We start from the raw sequence: 16,829 nt of genomic DNA, 5'->3' as shown, positions 1-16,829 counted from the left end.
CTAACTCATATTTGTATGTTTACCTGCTTTACCCTGGCAAATATTTCTTTATTTTTTCCTTAGTTAATAAATCTTTAGTTAGTTTATTATAGTATTGCGTACAAGCATTGTTTTTGGTGTAGGATCTAAGGTGTAACTGACCTGGGTTAAGTAACTGGTCCTTTGGGACTGGGAATAACCTGAATATTGTTGTGATTTTTGGTGTAAGGGACCATCTATCACAAAGGCAAACTTCACTGGGTGGCAAGATAGACCGGAGTACCCAAGGAGACTGTCTGTGACTATGTTAAGGTTGCTATAGTGCTTGAGGAGTTCACACTTGATATTTGGTTGGTGAAATCTAAGTATAGAACTCACAGCCAGTTTGGGGTTTATGCCCTGTTTTTTAACAGTCTGCCCTGAGATTGGTTTTCATGCTCCTGAGCCACTCCTGACAGCCTGACAGAAGTGGGTGACAGGGAGAGAGTCTATAGTCACTCTCCAGGCACAGAGTGGCGATTAGGAGGAAACCCAATGAGGAACCAAAGCCCTGAGATCCTGTCCCCGATAGAAGGGGTTTATCCAGAGGTGTTCTGGAAGAAGAAAGCCTGTGGAACATGGCTTAGGAAGATGCCAAGGGAAAGACCAGTGAGGGTTGAGACAGTATAGACCTTGGCTACCGATGATAGGGTCCCTGGGCTGGAAGTCGGAGTAGCCAGTGGACCCAGGTTCCCCTACCAGCCACTGGGAAAGTGGCACAGGTTGGGAATTGCGGAAGACTGTCTGAGACTGCACACAGGCAGATTGTCCGGTGGACCTGGCTGCACCGGAAGGGGAAAATTATATGGTGACTTTAATGGAGGGCTGAGTCAGAAAGGAAAAGCACCCCAATTCCAATACCACCCTATACCGGAAACCTACTGACCGCTATTCCTACCTACATGCCTCCAGCTTTCACCCTGACCACACCACACGATCCATCGTCTACAGCCAAGCTCTGCGATACAACCGCATTTGCTCCAACCCCTCAGACAGAGACAAACACCTACAAGATCTCTATCAAGCATTCTTACAACTACAATACCCACCTGCGGAAGTGAAGAAACAGATTGATAGAGCCAGAAGAGTTCCCAGAAGTCACCTACTACAGGACAGGCCTAACAAAGAAAATAACAGAACGCCACTAGCCGTCACCTTCAGCCCCCAACTAAAACCCCTCCAACGCATTATTAAGGATCTACAACCTATCCTGAAGGATGACCCAACACTCTCACAAATCTTGGGAGACAGGCCAGTCCTTGCCTACAGACAGCCCCCCAACCTGAAGCAAATGCTCACCAGCAACCACATACCACATAACAGAACCACTAACCCAGGAACCTATCCTTGCAACAAAGCCCGTTGCCAACTGTGCCCACATATCTATTCAGGGGACACCATCACAGGGCCTAATAACATCAGCCACACTATCAGAGGCTCGTTCACCTGCACATCCACCAATGTGATATATGCCATCATGTGCCAGCAATGCCCCTCTGCCATGTACATTGGTCAAACTGGACAGTCTCTACGTAAAAGAATAAATGGACACAAATCAGATGTCAAGAATTATAACATTCATAAACCAGTCGGAGAACACTTCAATCTCTCTGGTCACGCGATTACACCTAGCAATATTGTTAACCTATCCAACTATACTCTCAGCCCAGCAGAAGCAGCTGTTCTATCTCGGGGCCTCTCCTTCTGCCCCTCCACCCCCACGAACATGATACAGTTCTGTGGTGACCTAGAATCCTATTTTCGACGTCTCCGTCTCAAGGAATATTTCCAAAATACCTCTGAACAACATACTAATCCACAGAGGTCTCCCTGCCAACACTACAGAAAGAGGGATTCTAGATGGACTCCTCCTGAAGGTCGAAACAGCAGACTGGACTTCTACATAGAGTGCTTCCGCCGACGTGCACGGGCTGAAATTGTGGAAAAGCAGCATCACTTGCCCCATAACCTCAGCCATGCGGAACGCAATGCCATCCACAGCCTCAGAAACAACTCTGACATCATAATCAAAAAGGCTGACAAAGGAGGTGCTGTTGTCATCATGAATAGGTCGGAATATGAACAAGAGGCTGCTCGGCAGCTCTCCAACACGAGTTTCTACAAGCCATTACCCTATGATCCCACTGAGAGTTACCAAAAGCAACTACAGCATTTGCTCAAGAAACTTCCTGAAAAAGCACAAGATCAAATCCGCACAGACACACCCCTGGAACCCCGACCTGGGATATTCTATCTACTACCCAAGATCCATAAACCTGGAAATCCTGGGCGCCCCATCATCTCAGGCATTGGCACCCTGACAGCAGGATTGTCTGGCTATGTAGACTCCCTCCTCAGGCCCTACGCTACCAGCACTCCCAGCTACCTTCGAGACACCACTGACTTCCTGAGGAAACTTCAATCCATCGGTGATCTTCCTGATAACACCATCCTGGCTACTATGGATGTAGAAGCCCTCTACACCAACATTCCACACAAAGATGGACTACAAGCCGTCAAGAACACTATCCCCGATAATGTCACGGCTAACCTGGTGGCTGAACTTTGTGACTTTGTCCTTACCCATAACTATTTCACATTTGGGGACAATGTATACCTTCAGATCAGCGGCACTGCTATGGGTACCCGCATGGCCCCACAGTATGCCAACATTTTTATGGCTGATTTAGAACAACGCTTCCTCAGCTCTCGTCCCCTAAAGCCCCTACTCTACTTGCGCTATATTGATGACATCTTCATCATCTGGACCCATGGAAAAGAAGCCCTTGAGGAATTCCACCATGATTTCAACAATTTCCATCCCACCACCAACCTCAGCCTGGTCCAGTCCACACAAGAGATCCACTTCCTGGACACTACAGTGCTAATAAACAATGGCCACATAAACACCACCCTATACCGTAAACCTACTGACCGCTATTCCTACCTGCATGCCTCCAGCTTTCACCCTGACCACACCACACGATCCATCGTCTACAGCCAAGCTCTGCGATACAACCGCATTTGCTCCAACCCCTCAGACAGAGACAAACACCTACAAGATCTCTGTCAAGCTTTCTTACAACTACAATACCCACCTGCAGAAGTAAAGAAACAGATTGATAGAGCCAGAAGAGTTCCCAGAAGTTACCTACTACAGGACAGGCCTAACAAAGAAAATAACAGAACGCCACTAGCCGTCACCTTCAGCCCCCAACTAAAACCCCTCCAACGCATTATTAAGGATCTACAACCTATCCTAAAGGATGACCCAACACTCTCACAAGTCTTGGGAGACAGGCCAGTCCTTGCCTACAGACAGCCCCGCAACCTGAAGCAAATACTCACCAACAACCACATACCACACAACAGAACCACTAACCCAGGAACTTATCCTTGCAACAAAGCCCGTTGCCAATTGTGCCCACATATCTATTCAGGGGACACCATCACAGGGCCTAATAACATCAGCCACACTATCAGAGGCTCGTTCACCTGCACATCCACCAATGTGATCTATGCCATCATGTGCCAGCAATGCCCCTCTGCCATGTACATTGGTCAAACTGGACAGTCTCTACGTAAAAGAATAAATGGACACAAATCAGATGTCAAGAATTATAACATTCATAAACCAGTCGGAGAACACTTCAATCTCTCTGGTCACGCGATCACAGACATGAAGGTCGCTATCTTAAAACAAAAAAACTTCAAATCCAGACTCCAGCGAGAAACTGCTGAATTGGAATTCATTTGCAAATTGGATACTATTAATTTAGGCTTAAATAGAGACTGGGAGTGGCTAAGTCATTATGCAAGGTAGCCTGTTTCCTCTTGTTTTTTCCTACCCCCCCCCCCCCCAGATGTTCTGGTTTAACTTGGATTTAAACCTGGAGAATGGTCAGTTTAGATGAGCTATTACCAGCAGGAGAGTGAGTTTGTGTGTGTATGGGGGTGGGGGGGATGTGAGAAAACCTTGATCTATGCAGGAAATAGCCCGACTTGATTATGTAAAGAGTTGTCACTTTGGATGGGCTAGCACCAGCAGGAGAGTGAATTTGTGTGGGGGGGTGGAGGGTGAGAAAACCTGGATTTGTGCTGGAAATGGCCCACCTGTTGATCACTTTAGATAAGCTATTACCAGCAGGACAGTGGGGTGGGAGGAGGTATTGTTTCATGATTTCTGTGTGTATATAAAGTCTGCTGCAGTTTCCACGGTAAACATCTGATGAAGTGAGCTGTAGCTCACGAAAGCTCATGCTCAAATAAATTGGTTAGTCTCTAAGGTGCCACAAGTACTCCTTTTCTTTTTGCGAATACAGACTAACACGGCTGTTCCTCTGAAACCAGACATGAAAGTTGTGATATTACAACAAAAAAACTTCAAATCCAGACTCCAGCGAGAAATTGTTGAATTGGAATTCATTTGCAAATTGGATACAATTAACTTAGGCTTGAATAGAGACTGGGAGTGGCTAAGTCATTATGCAAGGCAACCTATTTCCCCTTGTTTTTTCTCCCCCCCCCATACGTTCTTGTTAAACCCTGGATTTGTGCTGGAAATGGCCCACCTTGATTATCATACACATTGTAAGGAGAATGGTCACTTTAGATAAGCTATTACCAGCAGGAGAGTGGGTTTGTGTGTGGGGGAAGTGGGGGAGTGAGAAAACCTGGATTTGTGCTGGAAATGGCCCAACTTGATTATCATACACATTGTAAGGAGAGTGATCACTTTAGATAAGCTATTACTAGCAGGAGAGTGGGGTGGGGGGAGGTATTTTTTCATGCTTTGTGTGTATAAAAAGATCTTCTACACTTTCCACAGCATGCATCCGATGAAGTGAGCTGTAGCTCATGAAAGCTTATGCTCAAATAAATTGGTTAGTCTCTAAGGTGCCGCCAGTACTCCTTTTCTTTTTGCGAATAGAGACTAACATGGCTGTTACTCTGAAACCCATTTAAACCAATTGCAGTACACACGGTAGTAAATGTTTGGAGGATCAGGCTCTTAAACTGCAAACCTCTTGGTCCTTATATTTGTTTCTGTATAGTGTTGGGCACCACCAAAGCACAACAAGTAAAAATAAAAAAAAAATAAAAAAATTAGAGAGGAGACCTGGCCTTCATTCTTGTCTATAAAGCATAGGCAATATATCGTCATAATCTTCAATCAATATTCCACCACTTTATGATCTATTAGTATGTAATTGTTAATCAAAACAGAATTATTATTATGTATTTAGTTATATATCTTCCCTAGTCATTTTTTAAACTAATAAATTACTAAATGTATTTTACCACCCAACTTTTGAGAAAATTATTGTGATTTTGAAGATAGATTTATATTCTGTAGTATCTTCCATTTTTATTTTTTGGCTTGAGGGTTAGTTTTGGTTTTTCTTGCTTTTTGGGTTTTGTTTTTCATACCTTAATAGACAAATGACATATATGGTAGCAGAATTATACCTGAATAATGCAAATTTTGAGTAGCAGTAGCTAGTAATCTATTTCAATATTGAATTGGCATGTTTGAAAGAAGCTTCATAATCATAATAGACATTAGAGAAGGCCTGGGGTGATTATTGTGAAATAATCATAGAGGGTTAGAAACATTAAATGACTCCCTATGTCTTGTGATATTATAGGGTTGTAATTATCTCCGTTTACAAAACTTGCATATGAATTAAATGTGAAATAGATCAGGGCAAAATTGCCTTTACATTATAAATAACCTCATAAATTTTAAAATATGACAGAATGTCCCTAGATATCATTTTAAAGATACTGTAGGCATCTGATTTATATCCATTCTGTAACTTCCATGACTAAAAGGAAGGGGCCTGGACTAACAAAGAATATTGTTATATATCACTTTATTAATTTAAACATAACATCGTCACTTATTTTTGCCAAATGTGGAGCAGTTTGAAGGAACAGAGGAAAACAATGACATTTATCTAACAAATAACCACAATAAAAACCTGTCCTCTCTTCTGAGGTGAAACTGTGTCAGGCATTGATTTCCCACTGATGATAAAGCAAACACTGTGCATCATCAATATAAGTGAGCTATCCTGGACAGTTCAATATTTTACTATGATTTCAAACACCACTTATATGGAAAACATGAAAGTGGACTGCTAAAGGAGATTAAAAAGATAAACACACTTAACAGTTATGTTTACCCATATTGGGATGAATGTCTTAGACCAGAAAAGGAATAAAGGAATAAAGTTCTGTCAGTTCTGAGAACTGAACTTTAGTTTCCATCCTGCACAATATTGCACAATGGGAATCCATAAGTGAGCTATGTATGATCAAATAGTTTGCTAAAATAACAATTTGAGAGGGAGTTTGTAAGGGGGAGCCCTAATATAATCACTATGGTTGGGAAGGGCCAACATTGCTCCTGCCTCCTTCACCTATAATCCAGACAGAGAACTTAACCATGGATGCTTCTACCCAGATCCTGGTATGGATTTGCAGAGACTGTGACCTGCATTTCCCACTCTCACAAAGCCAGGCTGGGGGGACCACCCAGTCTGAAAGGTGCCTGCTGGTGGAATCTCTCAGGAAGCAGGTGAGAGAATGACAGAAGAAGCTAGCTGGGCTGAGGAGCATCAGTGCCCACAAAGAATTCATTGAGAGTATTCAGATGGAGACGTCTAAGTTATCCAAGTTATCCAGCTAGAGAAGTCTGTTGTCAGGCCACCAGGAGAGAAGGATGTGGTTCCATCACCGGGCGGACACTGGCTGCTGATTATTTCTGGGAGCAGGCAGTGTTCCACCCCTACTCCCAACTTACACACCAAAGTGATGAAGAACTGTTATGCTGCCCTGGCAATGAGCGACGAGGAATCACCCCCAGAGGTGGAGGAGGAGAAGCCATGTACCCCAAAGCTGAGAGGAGCGCAGCCACCACTACCAGGAGGAAATGTAGGGTAGTGGTGGTTGGTGACTCTCTTCTGAGAGGGACAAAAAGGCACCCATCTGTTGGCCTGACATGGCATCCCAGTATTGCTGCCTGCCAGGGGCCCATATCCGAGACATTACAGAGGGACTGCCCAGAATCATTCAGCCTTCTGACTACTGCCCCATGCTACCATTGTTACAAAAAATGCAAACATCATTCTGGGATGTATTAGCAGGAGTGTTGAAAGCAAGACACAAGAAGTAATTCTTCCACTCTACTCTGTGCTGATTAGACCTCAGCTGGAATATTGTGTCCAGTTCTGGGTGCCACAATTCAGGAAAAATGTGGCCAAAACTAGAGAAAGTCCACAAAAGAGCAACAAAAACAATAAAAGGTCAAGAAAACAACATATGAGGGAAGACTGAAAAAACTGAATTTGTTTAGTCTGGAGAACAGAAGGCTGAGAGGAGACATGATAACAGTTTTCAAACACATAAAAGGTTGTTACAAGGAGGAGGGAGAACATTTGTTCTCCTTAACTTCTGAGAATAGGACAAGAAGCAATAGGCTTAAATTGCAGCAAGTGCGGTTTAGGTTGAACCTTAGGAAAAACTCCTTAACTGTCAGGGTGGTTAAGCACTGGAATAAATTTCCTAGGGAAGTTGTGGCATCTCCATCATTGGACAAACACCTTTTAGGGATGGTCTAGATAATATTAGTCTTGTCTTGATTGCAGGGGGCTTGACTAGATGACCTCTTGAGGTCCCTTCCAGTCCTATGATTCTATGATTCATGGTTCCTGGATCCTTTCAGTAAATCAGCAGATTATTACATGTTTTTAAAAACATCCAGTCTATTGGCTTGATTGTGATATCACTTATATCTACTCTTTTTTTGGCTTGCTTAACATAATTAAAAATAATATTAACATATGTCCCTTTATTGTTTATAATTCACAAGTTGTGTTTCCTTCCTAGAATGTAGTGAACATCTAAGTACACAAGTGACAAGCATTTATGAGAAAAAAGAAAAAAAGAGGGGGAGAGGGAAGGGAATTTTTCTTCTTATATTTTCCTTACTTATATATACAGCTGGTCAAAAAATTTCAAACAAAAAGTTTTTTCATCAAAATCAATATTTTCTGTCCAAAATGTTGATTTCTATGCATTTTTTCAATTTTCCAAATGCATATTTCAAAGCCAAGCTAAATATTTCCTTTCGAAGTATTGATTTGATCTGAAACATTCCATTGATGTGCACATGGAAACAATGAGACACAGATATCCTAATGTGGTTAAATGCAGAGGCTGCAACTTTACTTAAAAACTACAGTACTACCCAACTGGAGTGACAGCCCAAAACTACTCAGCGGGGTTGTTCCAGTGCTGATCTCAAGAGGCACCAATGGCCCTCATGTACTACAAACCTGAGATTAAATGTGAAGGCCATGCCCCCTCTATATTCTTAGGTCTGGCTCAGGGCCCCAACTGGAAGCCAGAGTCTTGACTCATCCATTCCTCCACACCAGAGATAGGAGAAATAAGAGAAAGTGAGCCACAAGCTGCATTACACATACAGGCAAACCCAATGTGCAAGTCATGCCCAGGACCAATACCCAAGCAGATTGCTGACTTACAGAGACCTCAATCAGACCTTTTCTAACCAAACCACTACATGCATCTGCCAAAGTTGTGACAATTGTAACTTCAATGCCATAAACATGCCAGATGGAAGGTAAAAAAATCCACACAGCAGTTTCCCAATTTTGCCATATCCTTCCAAAAATCCCTTCCAGAACATAAAACTGGTGAGCAGCTAAGTCCCCAGCATCAACAGAGATCCAGAAACTAGATCAAGAGTGAGGCTGAAACAGGAAGTTCACAATGAGCAAACAGTATCAACTCCCACCCTACCCCCTGCACACTTCACCTCCCCTATGGGGGAGCCAATCACATGGATGAAGCACCATCTCCACCACCCAGCGTATATTTTGAAAATACACATTTTTTTTCTAATTGACATTTTGTTGTCATTGAAAATGCCAGCAATCGGAAGAACAAGCTGTTTCCTATGCAACTTGGAACATGCATGATCACTTGTGCTTTTCTAATTCTAGCCAAAACCATCTCATTTTCAAAATCACCAAATTTGGAAGGGTAGGCAAACCGGCAGCAAAATTCAGTCAAGAACAATAGTGGACATAGGAATGAGCCACAGCTCTTGATCTAACTGACCTAGTAGACCTCTCCTTCCCAAAGCAATTAAATCCCCAAATGAATACTCAAGGTAGGCGAAAAGCTCACTCTACAATACATGGCCAATGCAACAATTGACAAAAACTGAACAACTCAGTAACAATTTCCGATTTTGAGCAATATCCAAGGCATTCAATATCATGCTGATGTTTTCTCTGCCCATTACTCCCCTTTTTACACCAAACTTGGCCCTATAGCTTTCCATTTTACCCCCTTTGACCTGAGGGCTAGTCAAAATTCAGGGCTCCAAACTGGGAAGTTCCAGTTTGAAGTTAAAATTGATGGTGACTGGTATCTTCTTGATGCAATTTTCTTCATTTCAAGGAATGTACAAAGTCCTGTCTCTCTGAACAGAGAATGAATCTAGAACAAAAGGAGCAGTTTCTTAGCTCACAGCCCTCAAGCCTCTTTACCCAGTACCAGACCCAAAAACTCTCTCTAACTTTTTCCTGGATCACACTGTGCTTACAGGCTCCTGTGTGGCTTTCTTGCCCCCTCTCCCTCTCTCTGTTTTTGTCTGTTCTCTGTTTCTGTCTATTCTCTCTGACACCCCCATCCACCTGGACACAATACCCAGTCAACCCATCTGCCCACCTGGTGCTAGTTTCTGGACAGACTTTATTAGGGCTCGTTTTGGATGTGACTCCTTAACAGTCTCTTACAACTATCTTAAATGGATTAATTTCCATATAAGCTTGAGTGAGGTTTTAATTCCCATAACAAAAGATTACACTCAGCTCATAACACTCTGCAGAGGAAGGAAGGGTAGGAGAGCCCTATGGTGCTGTCACACTAAGTGTCCTCACTAACTCAAAACATCTTCCTAACCCTAATCAAGGACCCATGTATGACTATTGATTTTGGAGTTTTTTAGGCAAACTACTAAGCATCCAACATACTTCCTTTCTATGCAAAACAAGTATGCATGCGGAACTTGCACAAAGAGGAACTAAAATATATTCAAACTCCAATTTAAATGCAGTGCACATTTCAATTCAAAGTCAAGTGCTTCCATGTTTAGGGCCTGGTTCACTTCTCACAGACACAGGTATAAATTATGAGTAACTCCATTTCAAACAATAAATTTATCCCCAGCATGAAACTGGTACAAGTGAGAGTAAAATCAAGCTGCCAATGTGAAAAGTGCCGTTCACATTCCTTCCAAGTAGGTTGCACACTGTATGCCTAGTCACAATAAAAACAAATCCAGATGTCACACAACAAACAGTACAGTTTGTACTACTGGCATTAATGTTTAGCTATCAATATATTATATAGTAGGCTAAATTAATATAGAAAATGAGGTATAAGAATGAGTTTTAGTTCTGGGTTTTAAGAACTAGGTACATGTTTGGATACAAACAAATTCTACTGTAATTACTCTCTGCCCTAGAGTAACTTGTTCTCATTCACACTAAGGACTGGTCTACACTACAGATTTAGATCAATGTAACTCTGTAAGCGTCTACACTAAAATGTAGCTCCCTTCAGTGCTCTCTGTAGGTTCCATCACTCTCCACCTCTGCGAGAGGTGTAGCACTTAGGTCAATTTAGTTAGCTTGACACAGTGTTAGTGTAGATACTGCACTGGTTACATCAACTGTTGCTGCCTATCAAAAGCCATCCCACAATGCTTCACACTGACAGTTAAATCAGTGCAAGTGCTCCTGGTCAGGACATGCACCAACGACAAATGGGGCATAGTGTGGATGTGCAAAAGCAATTTAATTACTGCAGTGGCTGTATATGGACATAACTTAGGGAGACCTATTTTTGTAGTGTAGACTGTAGTGCAAAGGGGCCTTAAATGGATATAAACCTTTACGCCCACCGTAAGGTTTCTCTAAATAGCCAAACTGATGTAACAGGGCCTTAGTGTCAACGAGAATGTGGCCGTTTGTCCCTTAACATAGTCCTTATGGAAACAAAACATGGCACCATCTACCTCTAATATTGCCTTAGGTCAGTTAAATAAAGGAATTAATTTTTGCTAATATTTTCTTTTCAATTAATTTTCTGATGAATTGGCATCACATGGTCAAATGAATAAACATCTCAAATATGTTTGCAAGTATACCAACCCCAGTATGATCCACAAGACAAAGTAAAACTTAAATGTTCTATAACACAAAGCGTTTTTTTAAAAAGAGGGCACTGGATTTCCAGCTGTGCTTTATAATAAATTTGTATTCTATTAAATGATACCTACTTTTCAACCCATGAGCATTAGGCTCTTCACCCAAATATTTTGATGGCATATTCAGTCTAATGTCACGTAGTAAAAGGTTTTTCACAAAAAATAAAAGGACAAGCTGTTCCATATTCCCAGTTGGCTTTGCAATCGACATAAGCATAGTTTCATGGTATTAAATGCTGAAAGAATCAAGTAACAGCTGTTTCAAAATGCCATGTGTTCATCTTCAAAGATGATAACCAGGCATTCTGGTATGGGGAAATATGGCTGCAGCAGAACAAAATGTTTGGGAACATATTTAATCAAATGACAAATGTGTTTCAAAGTAAATTTGATCAGAGAGTGTTTCTTACTTTTGGCTTTATTTTAGATTAGTGTAATCTCTCATTCTCTCAGCATTTTATGGTGCTCTAGTAAGTAGATGACAGACTAAAAGAATCATACCTGAAAAGGCTTAGCACTTGTAATACTGAGTGTTTGTCTTATCCATCTGTTGCCTTGATTTCCAAACTTCTGCCACAGCAGATGACCCCTTGAGTTGCTCAAAATTCTCCAGAAGACTGACAGCCTATAAATGTGTTTTCCAAACATATGATAATGAAAGCGGAAAATGCAGCTTTTATTGCCATGAGTGAAAGTGCTGTTAAGGATCGGACTCAGCAAAACTGCTCTATTTTGGAACACTTGCGGTTCTGAGGATTCTATATAGAGATAATGCCCCTTGACTGTGCCCAAAGTATGATCCTTTATTGGTCCTGTGTCAAATGTGGAAGTTGGGCCCTGGTTTCTGGTCCAGTCAAAGTCATCATCCATGTCCTGGTTCCAGTTGCACAGACCATTTTCAAAGTTACACTGTAGCTCAGATTCTGAAATATGTAAATACAGACCTTGTCAAATGAAAGCAATATGCTACATCAAACAAAGTGATCTACTAGAATTTGCTTTTTCTCCTCACAGAGTTAATCTCAATGTAATTAATTATATTTAAACCAGTCTGAACAAGAACCAAGGACTAGATGCTTTCCTCACATATATGTGGCAATACACACATACTCAGTGGAAGTTATGCTAAAGTATCATGATAAATTCTGTCCCTAAATTGAAACTTGATTGGACAAACCACTAGAAAAATATACTGTAGGAAAGTGGTTCTCAACCTTTCCCGACTACTGTACCCCTTTTCAGAGTCCTGCCACCTTTAGAGTAAGCCCAAGCCCCGCTGCCTGGGGCTGAAGCATGTAATTTAGCTTCACGGGGCCCTTGTGGCATGGGGATCCAGGCAGTTGCCTTCCTTGCCATCCCTTAACACCAGTCCTGCACTTGCAACTCCCTAAACCCGTCCCATGGCCCCCCTAGGGTTCACGACCCCCCAGGTTGAGAAGCACTGATCTAGATGAGTTGACATACCCCATGGAAGACCTCTGTGTACCCACGGAGTACACGTACCCCAGGTTGAGACCCACTTAGGATACAAACTTGGATAGGAAGGGAGAATGGAATGTGTGTCCTCATAGTTGCATTCTTTATTGCAGGAAAAAGATTTAAAATTAGGTTTTAAACTCTTACTATCTTTCAGTACTCAAACTAATTAGATATAGGCCAAGGAGCCAATTTTGGATCCAGATTCAGATTAGTTTTAAGCTAGAATTCAGGGTTAGGGGCCAAACTGAATGAAGGTTCAAGTTTGGTTGCAATGGTGCAAAATGTAATGTGCTTTTTTTCTTTTTGCAAGATTTCAACCCCAAATGACAAATCTCCTGGTTGCATACATTCACGGCTCTGTTTACCATTGTAAATGTTATATTATAGTATTATATTTGTTCAACTTGTTACCCTGGGAATTGGGGGAAGAAAAAATAGATAGAAAAGCAAAAGCAGTGAAAGTGTGTGGGAATGTGAGAAAAAGGAGGATACCTTCGTACAGAATCTACTGTGTGAATACAGAATCATAATCATCAATACACCATAGAGTGAATACTCATGTTGAGAACAGCTCACACCACCTTGTGCAACAGTAAAACTTTATTAAAGGAAAAATGAAGCAATTAATACCAATAACCCAGAAAGATTAAGGCCACATATTAAAGGCTTCTCATCCTAGCCTCCATTTGGGTGCACACCAGTTTACAACGTGGCCTCCAATTGTGTGCCCACCTCTTAGCTCCTCCATCCTATAGTGGCACTGTGGCTTCCTATCTCACCATCAACATGAAGCCTCTTCCTCTTGACTTGTGTACCAGATTAGACTTTCCCCAGAATCAGTCTTGGTGTCTAACTGCTTTTCATAGCCTTCTGTGTTTTATATAACAAGACAGCCCATGTAAATTAATGTTAGTATCAGGATTTAGGCAAAATTAAATCTGTTTAGTGATTTTAGTTTTTTTATATAAGGTTATATATTAGCAAAAACACTATTGATGAGTCACAATTTTTTTTCCATTAGATTAAGGAATAATCTGTTTATTTTCAAATTAAGTTTTCCATTAACGCTGCACCTTTTCACCTCTGTATAGGATTAAATGCAGCCTGACAAAATAAGTTACTTGATTTAGGAAAGCAGGAAGTGTTGCATTTCAGGAATGAAAAAGATAACAGAGTGAGCACATGCCAAAGAAAGCATAAGTCTCATTTGATGCCTCTTCAATTGCAAATTATCTGGCTCAGCTGTGACTTGAACTGGAGGCCTATGGATCACAAAGTGATTGTGGTAGGAAATGAGATAAAGCAGACTCTCCACAAGACATCACTTGCAGTAAGAGTGGCACTTTCCAAAAATTCAACCACTGGCAGGGTGAAACCATCACAAATCTCCCTCTATCCGAAAAACCAGAAGACCCCCCGGGAATCTGCCCAACAGACCCAAGGATGGGAGAACCAAAGAACAAGATAACATCTGGCAGCACAGAGCCATCAGGAATGTGCCATCTGTTGATTGATTCAGCAACAGCATGATGAAGCAATTCCCATAGCCTGGCATAGGAATAAATTCCTATAAAAATGGTCTCTAGAAATTGAGAACTTTGGGGTCTGATTCTGCAAACCAACTTCCAGAAGCATAAGATGAGCATCTGACAAGGCCCTGCTCCCTCTTCATGTCCAGGCCACCTCCCCCGTGGCTTGGCACGAGCAACTCTAAGGCTGGTAACTTTGATAACAACCTTGCAGAACCTCTGTGTGTGTGTATGAATGAATGTGTGAATAAATATGAAATTGAATGGAATGTTATAGCTATAACTAATGGCTTCCTATGATTCTTTCTGTATTCACAATAAATGTGGCTTTTTGCCTTATCCCCTTTAATAAGATCCTGCTGGTTTTTATTTTATTGGTATAACAATGCATGAGGCAAAATGCTTCCAGCCTAGACATCATGAGAACACTCCAGACAGCTTGTAAGTAATGGCTGCTATGACTCAGCAAGGTTTGCAAGGGCATGTGACCAGACCACATGACACTGATCTCCATTTTGGGTGCCTGTATTTTTCCACAAACTGGTCTGGGAACCAAGTTTGAAACATATGGTTCCCGCCATATGGAAAAGGTATAGACGGCAGGGAGTGACATCATCTGTTCTTCTTCACTCCCCCACAACTCAACAGCTGAGGGAAGCTCCGAAAGAAAAGGACTAGGAACAAGGGTGGGGAGCCCAAGCTGCAAAGCAAGTGCAGCTTGTGCCTTGAGAATCTGAAAGCCTGTTTGTATCATCAATCAGGGTGAGAATTTGCGCATTCATATCCAATCTTTCTAGTATCCTAGGCTTAGTTTGCAGTTTTGTTTATTTATTAGGTAATTTGATTTGATCTGTTTGCTAGCACTTATAATCACTTAAAATCTATCTTTTGCAGTTAATAAACTCGTTTTATGTTTTAATGTTTTAGTGTGCCTTTAAGTGAAGTGCCTGGGGAAAAATCGTAGTTTGGTTAAACAAGTTTGTTCCATATTCCTCTTCACATTAAAGGAGAGGCGAACTGAGTAATAAATTCGTACTGGTCAGGGTTTTGACCAGGGCAGGACAATACAGCTCTGGGGTCCTAGCTTGGGAAGCTGGGGGTTATCTTGGTTATAGCCTCACTATTGTTGGTTCATGTAGTGGCTGGCCAAAGCCTGCATGTAACTGGTGGGGGTGTAAGACCGGGAGCGGTCTATTGCCCGTCACAGCAGCACAGTGTTGAGAGGAAGCTCAGGCTGCTGAGTCTGAGGGCTCAGTGGAACCCCAGTTCCAAGTGGCACCATGTGAGTGGGGGGAAATCGTCTCACTATTACCTCCATAATATACAGAATTGGAGGACATTATTCCCCACAGTATGTCAACATCTCATATAAATATAGATCTTCACCATGCTTCATCTATTTAAGGAAAGTTAACATATTAAACAACAACAACAAAAAACCCTAGCACACATCATATTACCACTCTGAGAATTCTATTCTGAACAAGGAGTGCTTTTCTATATTTTATAGAAAATACAGAAATATGGCCACATTTCTAATAAAGAAGATTGGTCTGTGCATATTTGTTTTCATTTTCTACAAAGAGCTAACTTCTAGAGCTCATCAGGTGCATATGGCACCAGTCAATCATTTGAAGATTGTATTTCAACAATAGATCTATTCATCCCTAGTGTAAGCAGTGCACTTCCAGGGCTGAAATTGGTCATTATAACAACTTTGTTATTGGACAAGGAACAGAGCTGAAAGTACTTACTGCAATTGTCCTCATCAGATCCATCCCCACAATTATCCACGAGATCACACACGAATAAACTGTCGATGCAAGCCTTTGTGTCTCTGCACCAGAAATGATCAGGACCTTCACAGCTTACTGCTGGAGGTGGAAGAGCACAGTTCTCGAAAGTTATATCATCAATTGCTGAGACACCATCATAAAATCCAAGGCTGACTTTATACAGTGATAATTGGAAGGGCCATGGGAGGCGGCCGAGCTGAACGAAAGCCTTTAACCACTGCTTTCCTTGATTATAGTATACCCTCCAGAGGACAGTAGCATTTTTCAGTCCATGAACATGTAATTGCATCTCTGCTGCTCCAACTGACTGTCCATAATTGTAATACCTGAAAAGGCAGCGGAAAAAGTCAAAGGTGCAAATGATGAGGATGAATCATGTTAAATGTACTGGGCCAGTATCAGCTCTGTTATAATTCTATGGAATTTAATGGAATCACCCCTGGAATGAAGTCAGTCCACAGAGCCCACATCCAGTTCAGCAGCAATTCACACCATTCTGTATGTGATCTCATTGTCATACCATAGCTACATTAGCTTATCTGCTTTGGCAGACTTGGCTGATAGATGAATCATGGACACTTCTGAAGAAGTTAAGACTATGATGGAGGAACGATTCTTAATTAACTTAGAATCCACAATTGTACAGAGAAATTCTCCTTCATAGTAACCAATGAACACAACACACTCACAGGCAAAATA

At 41.6% G+C, this 16,829-nt stretch overlaps 1 protein-coding gene across 1 annotated transcript in view; it reads right to left on the bottom strand.

Annotated features, from left to right (window-relative positions):
• MALRD1 (MAM and LDL receptor class A domain containing 1) overlaps positions 1-16,829 on the bottom strand; it is a 469,130-nt gene that overhangs the window by 343,172 nt on the left and 109,129 nt on the right. Inside the window, exons 17-18 of the mRNA XM_073334183.1 lie at positions 16,089-16,456; positions 11,828-12,249 (exon numbers count right to left, since the gene is read on the bottom strand). Of these exons, the coding sequence (XP_073190284.1) occupies positions 11,828-12,249; positions 16,089-16,456 (790 nt within the window). The remainder of the gene's footprint in view (positions 1-11,827; positions 12,250-16,088; positions 16,457-16,829) is intronic.

Source organism: Lepidochelys kempii, chromosome 2 (genome assembly GCF_965140265.1).
Source record: "Lepidochelys kempii isolate rLepKem1 chromosome 2, rLepKem1.hap2, whole genome shotgun sequence".
In the NCBI taxonomy this organism is placed as follows: Eukaryota; Metazoa; Chordata; order Testudines; family Cheloniidae; genus Lepidochelys; species Lepidochelys kempii.
Note: the sequence above shows the minus strand (reverse complement) of the source record. Positions and strands in the feature narration are given on the sequence as shown.